At 34.4% G+C, this 16,972-nt stretch overlaps 1 protein-coding gene across 5 annotated transcripts in view; it reads left to right on the top strand.

Moving 5' to 3' along the window:
• Positions 1–16,972, top strand: part of LOC143198754 (serine/threonine-protein phosphatase 2B catalytic subunit 3) — a 252,955-nt gene that overhangs the window by 175,218 nt on the left and 60,765 nt on the right. For all 5 annotated transcript variants that reach the window (XM_076408226.1, XM_076408225.1, XM_076408224.1 and 2 more), the window contains exons 6-7: positions 11,502–11,641; positions 11,704–11,781. In XM_076408226.1, the coding sequence (XP_076264341.1) occupies positions 11,502–11,641; positions 11,704–11,781 (218 nt within the window). The remainder of the gene's footprint in view (positions 1–11,501; positions 11,642–11,703; positions 11,782–16,972) is intronic.

Here is a 16,972-nt window from a genome sequence, read left to right as displayed (position 1 = left end):
TCAACAATTTACACATATTGTATGTTTTATGTGCAAAAGTCAATATTTATTTACACTAATTTATGACATGGGAGAATAAAAATATTTTAAATAAGAACACTTTAAAAAACGGTTTGGTTGTAGTACTTTTTTCTTTGTCCTGATTGATCATTTAGAACTGCTTGGTCTTTGATGGTATATGATATGATTTCGATTTTAATTTGTCCATAATCGATCAAAAATAACACTAGCGGCTGTCCACAGTACAGCAATGTATTGTAGAAAATCAAATAAAAAATGCAATTCATCTAATACTTAACATGAAAATTAGTAAGTAATTAGTAAAATCCTGAAGAGTCCCCAATGATAAATCAATTACCAATAAGGACTGTGAGAATGTATTATTGAAATCAAATTTCTCATATTTGCTAGACATACAAACGTGGGGTAAAAGTCATGCTACCATTTTGATTTCTTATAGCTTTGCTCAGAGATAAGATAAGTAAGTTTGGTTTTCATGAAAAGTTTATTTGGTTTTTATATTTTTTTTCATTATGATTGAATTGAATTATATCGGCTAAATGGCGGCCGCCATTCGGTATGCGACTTTCGGCTTTTTTAAATGCATTTTTCGTGACATCCTGCAACATCTGAAACTGATTGCTTTCATTTTTGTGACGAATATTGTCTTTAAGATGTTGAATCATTTGGGGCTTATTCACATACACTTTTGATTTTTTAAAATCCCATAAGAAAAAGTCTGATGCTGTTAAATCCGGAGATCTGGCTGGCCATGTTAAATCGCCTCTTCGCGAAATTAGTCTTCGTTGTAAAACGTCATTCATTAATTGAATTGTTTAACGAGCGGTATGTGCTGTCGCCCCATCTTGCTGAAACCACATGTCCTCTAGGTACTTTTTCTTTCAGTTCAGGCACAAGAAAATTTCGAATCATGTCTTGGTACCGTTCAGCAGTAACTGCAACATGATGCAATGATGTTTCATGAATTAATTGGGGATTCTGTGTTCCGAAAAATTGAGTTTTCTCTTTATTGACGTAGCCACTGAGAAGAAAATGGACTTCATCGCTCATTATCAATTTAGACGAAAAATCTCTAATTTCAACAGTTAGCTTTAGGATTGCATTACTGTAAATCATTTTGTGGATTTTTTAAATGTTTTCGTCGCTAACAACCTCTTTTGGTCGTCCACTGTGTTCACCGTCTTCAAACTCATCTGTGTCTTGGCATCAAACATGTTTTTATTTAAACAAGTTTTTGTTTCAACTGTATTTTTTCCCTTCAAAAAGCAATATTTTATCAACACGGGAAATTCCTTTATATCCATTTTTTTCACAATTACAAAAGTTCTTCACTCAAAATGCTATAATTCACAAACTAATGATCCAACAGCTGTCAAATTTATACACGCATCTTTTGAGGCTTAGGAAAACATATGGATTTAATTCTAGTAGCGCCATCTATGTGTCAGGCCGGGGACTGTTCAATTGACCTGTTATTTGGATTCATAAAACTTATTGCCGGTTATTTAATATGTTTGTTGGAATAACTGGGTGTGCTTGTTAGCGATCCATATGAACCGACCGCCACTTGAAACATGCCTACATATGACGAAATCTATTCCACTCATAAGTTTACGCCCGTCATAAATTCGCGTTATTTTCCCCGAAATAATAAAATGCCATTTCGCCAAAGAACCCATAAATTTTAAAGTAGGTTTACGGGTGCGTAACACCATTTTGTTCCCGGTCTATTCGCGTTCGAATCTAATTTCGCAACCGAACCGAGAACAAATGAAAAAAGCGTTTTGTTTTTGTTTTCGACCGCGTCGCGTCGGATAACATCAAACCGCGACCGGCTCGTGTATGTCAATGTTGTGACATAAATGAACCTAGCGTTTTATATTTGTACGTGTTTTTTTTTGTCAAGCCTTCAACCGTATACTATACCCGATAGAACTGGTTTAAAGTCGAAATTGCATTTTTAAAACAATCTGGTGAAAGAGACGCGTAAAACAATTGATATAACATAGCTCCATTCATAATTTAAATGAATGTAAATTTCATGATGGGTACAGAGGAAATTGAAAATGCGCATGAGCAGAATCGAACAAGTTTCGAAATTGATTCAAAGTCGTAGTGGGCATGCACTTTGCTTAGTTCCAGTATCTGCCACACGACTTTCAGCGCTTGACTTCGAACAAAATATTGTCCCAGGATCCGCGAATCAAGCCAACAAATTTGAACCAGAGTAAGGAAAATTAACTAGGTTATAATGAACGACAAAGGTTTTGGTTTCGAAGAAATAGTCCTGTTTTATTCTTATAATTTAACTATTACTACAATAGTTTTTTTTATATAATTAAATAAAAACGTTATAAAAAACTTGAAAAATTAAAATATTTTTATTTTCCTTGCAAAAATCTTGTTATGAAGTCTGAAATAATATTTAACTTGCATTTACGAATGGCAACGTGTCATAAAAATAAAATAATATATTTATTTTTCATTGAAGCAAAGGGAATTATATCTATTAATAATCTCTATAGTATAAAAGATGTTCAATAATAATCTCATATAAGGTAATTATTAACAACTTAAAAAATTAAGTTTGCCAAGGGTTGTTGGAACATTATTTCAGTAGATATTTTTTAATATATTCGAAAGTCTGCTTTTTACCAGCGAGGGTTTATCTGGACTGGACCAACTGTTTAACGTGGACTCCAAACCACTGTCCACAGCATTAAGCCACCACCGACGTGGTCAGTTAGCAATTTAGAGACCATCCCGGAAGACATCCGGTCTTACTCAGCCTGGTTACTGGCCTGGCCGGGATGGTTATTTCTTCTAAAAGTAATTTACAATTACAATCACAAACGTAAAAGAGAGAAACAAACGTAAAGAGACACTGAAGATTACTACATTTTAAAATACAGCACAAAGTGTTGCATTTGTACATCTTTGTTTAGAATACTGTGTTTAAAAAAAATAGATGTTTGATTTTTCATAAGTTTTAATGCTTTGGTGTTACGAAGTACATACAAATACTCCCTTAAAAACATCACAGAATAAGAGCATACCTGTTAATAATTAAAGAAACACAGCATTAAGCCACCACCGACATGGTCAGTTACCAATTTAGAGACCATCCCGGAAGACATCCGGTCTTACTCAGCCTGGTTACTGGCCTGACCGGGATGGTGATTTATTCTAAAAGTAATTTACAATTACAATCACAAACGTAAACATACATGCCCAGTAGGAGGACCGTCCGGTCGCTTTAACAACCGCGCCACCAAGACGGCTATAATTTAATTCAATCTGATCCCTCTAGCTGCCGCTTATTCCTATCTCACGAATTGATAGTGGCAAACGATCTTTTTTGAAGGAAGAAATGAGAAAAAATCACCTTTAACCGGGATTACGCGGGAGAGCGAGCCTTTGGGTAATTGTTTTTATTGGATTACTTCCGGTTGAAAACGGTAAATTATGAGGCTTAAGGCTTTCCAAGGGCACACCATCTTGGTTTTAGGGAATCCTATTGTGTCCGGGGAGAAGCATTTCCAATTTTATATTACAGCGAGCTTCGATATTAGAATAGTAATTGGGCTTTCCTTTGTGCTTCCGGGCTCCAACAAAAATCTCATCTTCTCATTATTTAAGATGATTGAATATTAATTAGTAATTTATACTTGATAAAAATAAACTTAAAAGAAGGAAAACACATTTTTTGGCATAATTAATTCATTAAGTTAGAGGCATAGAAGGCGATTTCTCATATATAAAGTTGTAACCAATTTCGCATCATTGGGAATTAAAAAAAATAAATTTGGCCCTCTAAAGTTTTAGTTACTTTTCTCAATTCTCAAAACCTGAACAAATTGCTACCGCGGAATTACTGTCGACTGCTGAAATCATATTGTTCTCATACTGTTCGAAAGAAAATTAGGGTCTCGCATGAGGAAAGGGGCATTCCCAACACTTAAACCTATTTCAACTGGACTTCCACAAGGTAGTGTCTTGGGACCATTTCTATATCTGCTCTATACAGCTGATATCCCAACAACAAAAGAAACAATACTTGGAACGTTTGCTAACGACACAGTTATAATAGCAAAAGATGTCTCTGTCTAAGCCTATAGAACAAGTACAAGTAACGGTCAACAAGATCTAATAATAGGTTAGAGACTGGAAAATAGAACTTTTAGGGTAAATGATGTGGCTCGGTGAATGGAGGTAAAACGAAATGAATGTGATAAAAAAAATGTGAAAAATACAATTAGATAAAACGGATGGCAGCGGTGTTACCTGGAGACGAGGCTTGGGCAGTCGATGGTGGCCCGTCTAAACCAAACGATGGTTGAACTCTGAATGAATCGAAATACCCGTCAATAGCATCCCAGATAAACGTCTCGGGGTTGCCAGTTATTCGTTATCGGGTTCTAGTTGGCGCTGCTGGCACCCCGCCCGCGTTCAACATCTGGGATTATATTTCTGGGTATTTTGTAGACCGTTATTCCACGATGTAAAATTCGACATGCCTCAAGGTCGCTACAAACTTAATAACTTCAGATCTGTTCATGTTAATTTTGCTTCGCGGTAAATTAACAAAAATTTAATTATATCTCTTGACGGATGCTCAATTCATCAAGCAGAATCAACTTGATCTAAAATCAAAGAGATTGGTTTATCAGTCAATCTCAAATTGATTTAAGCTAATGTACTGTATTGGCTTATCAGATACATATTGAACCCTAAAAAATCGGTTATTGTAAAACAGTCTTTATGCTACTTACTACATGCTACTGTCAAGTAATTAAATAATCGACAACAGTGAAATACAAAGTCGAACTAACACGTGATCTTCTTTAATAAACATATATAGACCGTAGAAGAAGGTTTATATTATATAAAAACATACAAAATAAATGCGTATTCCTTACTGGATAGTAAACACCCAAAGTATATTAGTTTAAAAGATAATTGTTTTTTTATAAAGTTTTATTGGTGACTTAATTTAATCCTATTCAGCCATTCATTTCTATATCACGTCAGATACACCGCTCAGAAATATCGTTAATATATTTTTAAAAAATTCAAACCTGGCGAATCTAAACTAATTCTATAAATAATACATAAACTAATTTATTCTCTTTCGAAAGGCCCATTACAGCCGTGCGTATAAATAAGTATATACGGCCCCACATTATTATTTAAACATAACCCAATTTTCCACTAGAAAAGCGACCTCTTACTTATAACCACCCCTCACTTGTTAGTTTTAATTATTAAACATTCTTAAGGCACTTCATTTTCCCGAATAGAATCCCAGCTGGGCAGATAAACTACCTGCTCTTAATTAGATTGATATGCTATCCTTTATTCTATCTAAGCTCAAGCACGAGCTAAATTGTTATCGATGAATAAATAATGGCGTTATATGAGGGGAATATACGTTAGAAATAAATATTTTGATACTAACTGCTTAGTTAGTTAGTCAGACGTAAGACTCCTTGTTAATTTTTTTTATGAAGGTGAATTATGAAATTAAAATTAAGCATTATTTAAGCAAGGATTGTATATATACGTAATAATATTTAGCATGGTATTTTACACTGACGTATAAATTAAATATATTAAAATATAAAGTGATCCTAATCCTAATTATCTTAATAATGTAATCTAAATAAAAAAATTTATGTTAGTAAAACTTATTTAACATATAACGAAAAAAAATAGGGATTTCCACGGATTAGATAGGGACTTTATACCCATTAAAAGAGTAAAATAGCATATATAATAAGCAGCATATTTCATTTTTTCGGTTTATAAAGTATTCTGGGTCAGACCCCTCATACATAAAAAATATAAATATGGAACTCACTAAAAATTTAAAGATTATCAAACTTAGATTTTTAACACAAAAATCGTTTTAAAATAAAATATGTACATAATAATCGTTGTAACAACAAAATAAAAATAAACAAAAACCTTATTTATTTTATCTAATACACGTATTTTATAATTCTACTATATACACACAATTTAGCTTAATACCTAGCTAAACCTATTTATGTATTTAAAATATTATTTTAACTACTACTACTTAAATTTGTTTTGTTCGTAATTTATGTTTTTGTACATTTTGTCACTAAATTATATTATTATTTTTGTATGTATATATTTGTATCATAGATAGATATATATATATATATATATATATAAAGTCTATAAATATATCTCTAAATAAATATATATTAAAAGTCTTCTTACGCTTAGCTTGTTCTTAAGCTTAGCTACTGGCGAGTGATCAACTTAGAAATAAATTTACGACCATGCCCCAGCAGGATTCGAACCCGCGACTACTGCAACAGTAGGTGGACCGTCCTGTCGTATTTTTATATTGTTTGGGCTCGACACCGACTTCAAACTGATCAGTCATATCAGCCTTAGAGAAATGAGCCAATCAAAATTCCTTTCTATGCGAACTCAAATGAACCAATCAAAATAGTGGTCTCAGAGCCAGCATTAGTTTGAGCACGCAAAACATTTCCTCGGTTTCGCTAATTTCAGTAAAGCATCTCTATATATATATACTCTATGACTCAACTCTTTGACATTTAAAACAGTACCTGTATATTCACACAAGAAATTATTTAGATTATAGTTTTATATTGTGTGTAGTATATACAAGTATGATAAAATATACAAGTGTATGACATATTTTGGATTAATGAAGTTATTAGTAGTAAAACAGAGAAGGTTGAAGAATTTGTTTTCAATATAATAAAACAAAAAGGCAGAACTCGAATAGATCTATTAATTGCTCTATGTAATTCGTACTGCCGATCTGATAACTATTCCTGGCTGTCTAGCAACATTTTTACATTTAATTTTAATATGATTTACCTACTTGTAGCCCATATTACACAACAATTTTAGAACTATAATTTCTCTCCCATTAATATATTCTAATTCTAAACCTGTGTTCATTATAACAGGTCAGTTGAAAATTCCTCGACCTGACCCATAGGTGGCGCTACTAGAATTATATGTTTTTTATGTTTTGTTATTGTGAAAAAAATGGATAAAAGGGAATTTCGCGTGTTGATAAAATATTGATTTTTGAAGGGAAAAATACAGTTGAAGCAAAGACTTGGCTTCGGGATACTGCCCCAATAAAATCAACCATCAAGGGTTGGTATGCTAAGTTTAGACGTGGTGAAATGACCACCGAAGACGGTGAATGCAGTGGACGCCCAAAAGAGGTTGTTACCGACGAAAACATTTTAAAAATCCACAAAATGATTTTGAACGACCGTAAATTGAAATTCAATGAAATAGCAGACACTCTAAAGATATCAACTAAACGTATACATCATATCATTCACGAATATTTGAGTATGAGAAAGCTCTGTGTAAAGTGGGTGCCGCGCAAGCTCACTTTTGACCAAAAACAACGACGGGCTGATGATTCGGAGCAGTGTTTGAAGATAATCAAGTGAAATAAACCCAAGTTTTTGCGTCGATATGTCACAATGGATGAAACATATGATATCATTTCACTCCGAAGTCCAATCTACAGTCATGCGAGTGGACTGCACATGATGAATCCGCTCCAGACCGTGGGAAAACGCAACAGTCGGCTGGCAAGGTTATGGCGCCTGTAGTTTGGGATGCGCATGGAATAATTTTCATTGACTACCTTGAAAGAGGAAGGACCATCAACAGCGACTATTACATAGCGTTATTGGACCATCTGCAGGGCGAAATCGCCGAAAAAACGACCGCATTTGAAGAAAAAGAAAGTGCTGCTTCACCAAGACAATGAACTGAAAACTGACAAGAAATTGAGGCCAATTTTGAAGCAAAGGACAAATCGTACTACAAAAATGGTATCGAAAAGTTGGAGGATCGCTATAATCAATGTATCACCCTTGAAGGGAATTATGTTGAATAAAAAAAACTAAGTTTGTGCCAAAAAAATGTGTTTTACTATGGTAGGCCGGGGACTTTTCAATTGACCTGTTATTAATCTGAATAATTTTTTTAATAGTTGAATAACCAAATACCGACAGCAACAAAAAGACTTCATATTAGTTTCCAGGAACACCCTCCAAAACAAAATTCCTCGTAGTAAGCGTAGAGGAAACACACCCTAAACTTTCCGGACCATTCAATATGGTGAACAATATGGAGTAAAAGTATCACACGTCGATAACTCATTATTAACGTGACCTTATTCGACGAAACGAAACTCCTTGCAAGTTATTAATTATTAACGACACAAAGGGAGGATTTTTATTAAATTAGAATGTATTGCCGGAGACCGCTTTCATCGCGGAAAATTAGATTACGTTCCACTAATAATACAGGCGGTTTAGATGTTTATCCAGCTGACTGAGGAGTCGGGGTAGTTGGAGAGGTTATATGATTAAACGGTTATGGAGGATATTAACCCGTAGGGGATGATAATTGAACATGCAAAAATAATTCGTTTTTCGACAACCAATTTAATGTTATTTCATAAAGGTCGCTCCAACATTGTTAGGTTCTTTCAAGAACCCAACGAAGATAAACATAGCTCTACGAAGAGAAAATATTTAAACGAAAAAAGATCGAAAAACTAAGAACAGAAAAATTATTCTATAAACTAACGCTTCTAGAGAGTTGCCGAGGCATTACCTTGCCCCAATGAATGAATGGATGAATTTTAATGATTCCAGAGTAATCACAAAAATTAAGTAGCTATTTGAAATTTATTAAAACAGTCAAAGCTTTAAAACAACGTTTACCGGTTTATAACCTTATCACTAATGTTTTGAATATATATGACAACCAAACGACTTTGTCAGGTTCATTCAGTTACTACAGTTTATACGGTTACTTAGTTCAAACATTTTGTACCTCTTTTCGACTGCAATAAAATGAGTAGGAAAATATTTTCTGTTATTTACAAATTACAGTAGGCAATACATTATACATCTTGATGACATCAGTTCGCTGGTACTTTGGATATACTATAGGCAGTTATCATTAGATACAATGGTTCCAAAATAATAACCATTGTCGATGCTCCGTACCATGATTCAAATGAAGTGATACAACGCGATATTCCTCTAGAACCAACAACGAGTGTAACTCAACTTGTTTGTGCGAAGTACTTCGAAAGAGTATCAGTGCATCCCAATGCACTCGCTAATCAGCTAAATATTTGAAGTGGCAATAAAGTGCGTAGACTAAAACTTCCAGCATTATCCAATCTGATTATTGGACATATATAGACTTTAGAATAAGCTTTAAAATAAGACTAGTTAATTAAAATTGTATATTGTACAAGAGATCACTTAATGAAGTGAGTTTCTACATGCCATGCATATATAATATAAACGTAACAAGTACTTGTTGCCTTCTGGGAAGATTATGGAACTACTAAAAGTAATAATTAAAAAAATCGCCTCGTCTTTCCGTAAATAATATAATTTTTAAAGTAAATCAATAGTTTTTGTTAATAAAACTCTTTCCCAAATGATATACTATACCGTTCATTGAGTAAATCGCACTATCTATTATAAGAAAAAAATGCCTCATTTCATATTCCCCGCGACTCTCAACTTTATGGGGTTTCCAGGAAGCTCGAGGAAATTTTATTTACCATTTTACGTGCGCTGCTGGCTCGAAGGCTGAGGTGACAAAAGTATTTTCACATTCCGAAAATTAAGCCCTAAAGTTTTTAGTGTGTCATAAAACGGTTCGCTGTTGCATTAGCATAATTAAAATTTTATACCGAGCGCCGAAGTATCGATACTGACGTTCCCGTTGCCGAATGGAACCGTAAATATCGATAATTGATCGCTATAAAATTGATTCGGCGATATCCGCAATATTTGTATATGACGTAACCATGAAGTTTTTAACGTTTTTTAATAAAGGCTTCGCAGACAAACTATTAATACACTTTTTAACAACAAAATCAACGACAAGACAAATCTAAATTAGTTTAAGGCGGGACAAAAGTCCCGCTACCATTTTGATGGCTTGTCATCTTGGTTATGTGACGTTTAGATCACTTTCGCTTTAATCATTGTGTTGTGTAGACGTCCATATTTTATTATGGATAAATACACGCTCTACGCCCTAAGAACAAGCAGAAATTTTGACAATATTTATTGAAAATAATCGTCCCATTAATGCCACTCAGCAGAAATTGCGTCAAAAAAATTCTAATCGTCCAGTGCGTCACAAAATCACAGTTTATCGTTTACAAGCGAATTTTCGTTAGTACGGTACGACAGCAGACAGGGCTCGTTCTAGAGGACAACGCACGTCTCGTAATGCTGAAAATGTGGCTCTGGTGCCCGATAGTGTTCCAAAGTCTCCAGAAACATGAATTCTGATATGTGGTTGCCAGTTACACATTTTTGCATGCAGTTTAAGGCGAATTTTGAAAACTGATTTGAAAGTGTTCTCATACAAAATTTAGTTAGTCCAAAAATTGCTACCGAAAGATCCTGATCGACGAGTTCAGTACAGTAATGCAATCCTAAGGCGGTCTGGTGAAATTGAAGATTTTTCGTCTAAATTGATAATGAGCGAGGAAGCCCATTTTCTTCTCAGTGGCTACGTTAATTTGTTGATCAAAATGGAACTGACAGCGGCGTCTGCCAGAGCCAACTATGGTACGTCGGGGACTTTTCAATTATAGTTTGATATGTGTCGACCTGTTACAATCAGTTCTACTCACTCTAATAGTATCTTAATTATTTATTAATTAAAATTATATAATAAAGTAGCATCTAATCATATAGTTGGAGAACCTCACTTAAACTAAATCATATTAAAGTCTATTACAGATAATATCTAGATAATAACCCGAGATCGACCGAAGATATTTGAACAATTACGAAGTGAAACTATCTAAATCATATCCAAATTGGCCGAAAGGAATCGGGATACGAGAATACGACCTCGAGCTTCGAGTTCCGGGACGATTACAGGTCAATTAATGGGGGGAAACATTGTTGCGGATTTAATTAAGTTACATGCATAATTCTTCCCCATATAATGCGCTAGTCGGATGGTTTCCGAATTGGAAATCTGAGTGATACGGACGGGTGTACCGTTTGATTAGTTACAAAGTGTAATCCGGTCGATTGTATGTTTGGAATAATCAGTTTATGTAGCTAATTAAGTTGTGTTTTACTTAAACGGTTTCTTGCATAAATGATTATGATACTTTGTATCTTGTTTCTTCACCAATTATAATATCTCATCTACATATCTTATAGTTTTCTCTGGCGTATTGTGACTAACAATGAAAAATATTCACTGACTACCACGCCACTTCATTCTATGTATTTTGCCCATCTCTCAATGCGACATTTGAAGTCTCCGTTTTCATCAAAAAGAGGAAAATAATCACTAGTCCTTAATTGTTTGCCAACGTACATTTTACACAATTTTTTTACAATTTATCTTATATTAATATCTGTTTTTAATTGCAGTTAGATCGATTTAAAGAACCTCCCGCCTTTGGTCCCATGTGCGACCTTCTCTGGTCGGATCCACTCGAAGATTTCGGCAACGAGAGCAACGCTGAGCACTTTTCACACAATTCTGTCAGAGGCTGCTCATATTTTTACAGGTAAACTGATCGTGGGCTTCAAATGACAGCACTGAAATTACGTCCAATCTGTTTCTTTTCAGCTACACTGCCTGTTGCGACTTCCTACAAAATAATAATCTGCTTTCAATAATCAGAGCGCATGAAGCTCAAGACGCCGGGTAAGTTATCCATATTTTATTGTTTGTTTTGTTATATTAATAAGGGGATAGTATTCAATTTATTACCGATACTCAAAAACTATGGATCACGAGGATCAACTAAAGCAAAACAAGATATATATATATATATATATATATATATATATATATATATATATATATATATATATACCTAACAATGTTGGAACGACCTTTACGAAATAACATTAAATTGGTCGTCGAAAAACGAATTATTTTTGCATGTTCAATTATCATCCCCTACGGGTTAATATCCTCCATAACCGTTTAATCATATAACCTCTCCAACTACCCCGACTCCTCAGTCAGCTGGATAAACATCTAAACCGCCTGTATTATTAGTGGAACGTAATCTAATTTTCCGCGATGAAAGCGGTCTCCGGCAATACATTCTAATTTAATAAAAATCCTCCCTTTGTGTCGTTAATAATTAATAACTTGCAAGGAGTTTCGTTTCGTCGAATAAGGTCACGTTAATAATGAGTTATCGACGTGTGATACTTTTACTCCATATTGTTCACCATATTGAATGGTCCGTAAAGTTTAGGGTGTGTTTCCTCTACGCTTACTACGAGGAATTTTGTTTTGGAGGGTGTTCCTGGAAACTAATATGAAATATTTTTGTTGCTGTCGGTATTTGGTTATTCAACTATTAAAAAAATAATTCAGATTAATAACAGGTCAATTGAAAAGTCCCCGGCCTACCATAGTAAAACACATTTTTTTGGCACAAACTTAGTTTTTTTATTCAACATAATTTCCTTCAAGGGTGATACACTGATTATAGCGATCCTCCAACTTTTCGATACCTTTTTGGTAGTACGATTTGCCCTTTGCTTCAAAATTGGCCTCAGTTTCTTGTCAGTTTTCAGTTCATTGTCTTGGTGAAGCAGCACTTTCTTTTTCTTCAAATGCGGTCGTTTTTTCGGCGATTTCGTCCTTCAGATGGTTCAATAACGCTATGTAATAGTCGCTGTTGATGGTCCTTCCTCTTTCAAGGTAGTCAATGAAAATTATTCCATGCACATCCCAGGCGCCATAACCTTGCCAGCCGACTTTTGCGTTTTCCCACGCTCTGCAGCGGATTCATCATGTGCAGTCCACACGGATTACTGTGGATTGGACTTCGAAGTGAAATGATATCATATGTTTCATCCATTGTCACATATCGACCAAAAAATTGGGTTTATTTCGCTTGATCATCTTCAAACATTGCTCCGAATCATCAACCCGTCGTTGTTTTTGGTCAAAAGTGAGCTTGCGCGGCACCCACTTTACACAGAGCTTTCTCATACTCAAATATTCGTGAATGATATGATGTATACGTTTAGTTGATATCTTTAGAGTGTCTGCTATTTCATTGAATTTCAATTTACGGTCGTTCAAAATCATTTTGTGGATTTTTAAAATGTTTTCGTCGGTAACAACCTCTTTTGGGCGTCCACTGCATTCACCGTCTTCGGTGGTCATTTCACCACGTCTAAACTTAGCATACCAACCCTTGATGGTTGATTTTATTGGGGCAGTGTCCGGAAGCCAAGTTTTTGCTTCAACTGTATTTTTCCCTTCAAAAATCAATATTTTATCAACACGCGAAATTCCCTTTTATCCATTTTTTTCACAATAACAAAACATAAAAAACATATAATTCTAGTAGCGCCACCTATGGGTCAGGTCGAGGAATTTTCAACTGACCTGTTATAATGAACACAGGTTTAGAATTAGAATATATATGTATATATATATATATATATATATATATATATATATATAGGTATATATATATATATATATATATATGTATATATATATATATATATATATATATATATGTATATATATATATATATATATATATATATATATATATATATGTATATATATATATATATATATATATATATATATATATATATATATATTACAATTCTTCTGTCCTTGTGTATGTAATTAATATCGTGAGGCAATACACGTCAGGTTCGAAAATGATGCCGAAATAAACTCATTTTCACATACACAAATCATCATGGGTAATATGGAAACGAATGCAAACGTCATACATTCAATTACAAAGCTAAATAATTTATAATATCAAAGATATAGTTTGTAAACACATTAATGTTATCTGTTTTTTTTTATAATAGAAGCAGCTCTACCACAGCTGCAACACAACACCAAAAATATGATTGAAATTAATAAAATTTACTGAATGCTCCCAATTCGCATACGTCACTTATGTTTCGCGATGTCCAACATCTAGATGTGACCTACTTTGAACGTATTACTTATTTAAATCGCTATGCTGAGAACCACAAAGACATTTCGTTGTTTAATTTCATTTATATGGCACATTCCGACTTCTATTTTTTAAAAATGTCAAAGATATGTCAGGTAAAAAATTCCAAATTATCTGGATTAAGGTGAATCTATATGGTGTGTGATTCAGCATTGTTTTTACCTGTACGTATTTAATTATATACGTAGGGCTTTTGTACATATATAAACATATACTGTTTATTTAGAAAGTTAACCCATTTTTCACCTTGCTGTTGGCAAATACGTGATAATTAATATTGGCTTGAGTACAAAATTACAATGTGTTCAACATGAACAATGTCGCGAATATGAAGGTAAATGCGACTACTTTACAAGATGATTTGGAAATCTGACGTCAGGAATGTCACGTACCGCAACTGCGTGTCAAAATGTATCATAGAGCCAATCAAATGCCTTCACAGCAAAATGTTTTCTTTACAGGTGCCTATAATGGAGATTTAACCCAATTGACCAATCAAATTACTTGAATGGGCGATTGCAATCTCATTAAAATATTAGACGTAGCGAAACATTTTTTCGGAAACCCCTATCTCGAAACAGTCACTTATTATTAGCGGGAACTATCGACTAAAAACAGTCGATACTCGCAAAACAGTCGAAACAGTCGGTAGTTAAAAAACTAGTGACTGAAAATAGTAATTACTATAAGTAATTATATGTCAGACGAAGATGACCGAAACCTTTATGGTATAAATTATGAGAGAGGAAAAGAGAGAGATAATTGCTTGGAACAGTTAATTTTATTATATTAATATAATCTTATATTTTCCAACGGTAGTATAAGCAAGACGCAGATGTACATAGTCCTTCACGTACTAACTTTAAAAAAGAAAAGGAAAAGAAAAAGAAAAGAATATTACATTAACAATCTTGAAAAATATCGTTCCAAAATGCTGCAATATTAATATACAATATATTGTTATTTATAAGCAAACTATCAAAAAAATCATAAAACTATATATATTATATATAAATCCTATGTAAGCATAAATTGGATACATTTTTGTCAAGGTCGCGGCTAGGACGACAGAGCCAGAACGTTAAAAATCAGTCGAATGAAACTAGTAGAACCAAAAATAGTAACTAAAAGTACACGACTGAAACAGTCGATAGTAAAAAGTAACAAAATCAGTCGGACAGAAAATAGCGACTGAAACAGTCGATAGTAAAAAGTAACAAAATCGGTCGGACAGAAAATAGCGACTGAAACAGTCGATAGTAAAAAGTAACAAAATCAGTCGGACAGAAAATAGCGACTGAGACAGTCGATAGTAAAAAGTAGTCAATTACGAAACAGTCGATAGTCGATTTTAGTCGATAGTTCCCAACACTTCTTCTTATATTATTGCCATTGATAGTTATGATAAGAGCATTATTATATCATTATTATTCCTGGTGTTCGTGCCGAGACTTATTCACATAGCTAAAACAAACGTGGGGGCAGAAGAGTGAAAAAATATGGCGCAATAAAACCGATTTTTTAACGCTAATCAGTCTTATCTCGCGCGCCAACGAAACAATAGGGGGAACCTCTCGAATCGTCCGTCTCGTCGTCAAATTAAGTTCGCTCCTTTACAATCCACTGACTTATAAACTTTTCCTTTCATGCGTTTTTCCCAGGATATAATTTGCCTTTTCGGCGGCATAAAGCTTTATCGGCCGAGCATCGGAATAATGGGGGGAAGAAGAGGGGACCGGGATAACACGAGAGTCGGTGCCCTTCTTCAAGGTCGAAGGGGTTTTTCAGTGCTCTTGTCCCTTTGCCGGCGCAGCTCATCTGGATGTTTTTATTTTTTATGGTTTGCTGTTCGATAATTTAACAGGTCAATTTAAAAGTCCCCGGCCTACCGTAGCAAAACACATTTTTTGGCAAAATTAGTTCTATTTATGCAACATAATTCCCTTCAAGGGTGACCTCTTCATTCGACGAAAATTTCTTCCCAGTGAGCATTCTTTTGAGATCTGAGATCAGGAAATAGTCGCTGGGGGCCAGATATGGAGAATACGGTGGATGAGGAAGCAATTCGAAGCCCAATTCATGGATTTTTGCCACAGTTTTCACTGACTTGTGACACGATGCATTGTCTTGGTGAAACAGCACTTTCTTTTTCTTCAAATGCGGTCGTTTTTCGGCGATTTCGTCCTTCAAATTGTCAAATAACGCTATTTAATAGTCGCTGTTGATGGTGCTACCTTCTTCAAGGTAATCAATGAAAATTATTCCGTGCGCATCCCAAAATACAGACGCCATAACCTTGCCAGGCGACTGTTGCGTTTTCCTACGCTTTGGAACGTATTCATCGTATGCAGTCAACACGGATGACCCAAACACTCGGGTTTATTGCGCTTGATCATCGTCAAACGCTGCTCCGAATCATCAACTCGTCGTTGTTTTTGGTCAAAAGTGAGCTCGCGCTTCATCCACTTTGTATAGATCTTTCCATACCCAAATATTCGTGAATGATATGATGTACACGTTCAGTTGATATCTTTAGAGTATATGAAATAGCAGCATTCAATTTCAATTTACGGTTGTTCAAAATCATTTTGTGGATTTTTTAAATGTTTTCGTCGGTAACAAACTGTTTTGGGCGTCCAGTGCGTTCACCGTCTTCGGTGCACATTTCACCACGTCTAAACTTAGCATACCAATCCTTGAAGATTGATTTTCCTGGAGTAGTATTCGGAAACTCGGCATCAAGCTTGCTTCAACTGTATTTTTTTCCTTTAAAAATCAATATTTTATCATCACGCGAAATTCTTTTTTATCCATTTTTTTCACAATTGCTTCAGTCAAAATGCTATAATTCACAAAGTAATCATCCGACAGCTGTCA

Source organism: Rhynchophorus ferrugineus, unplaced genomic scaffold (genome assembly GCF_030347505.1).
Source record: "Rhynchophorus ferrugineus isolate W39M unplaced genomic scaffold, kcgeb_rfMv2 rfM6, whole genome shotgun sequence".
Taxonomy (NCBI): domain Eukaryota; kingdom Metazoa; phylum Arthropoda; class Insecta; order Coleoptera; family Curculionidae; genus Rhynchophorus; species Rhynchophorus ferrugineus.
Note: the sequence above shows the minus strand (reverse complement) of the source record. Positions and strands in the feature narration are given on the sequence as shown.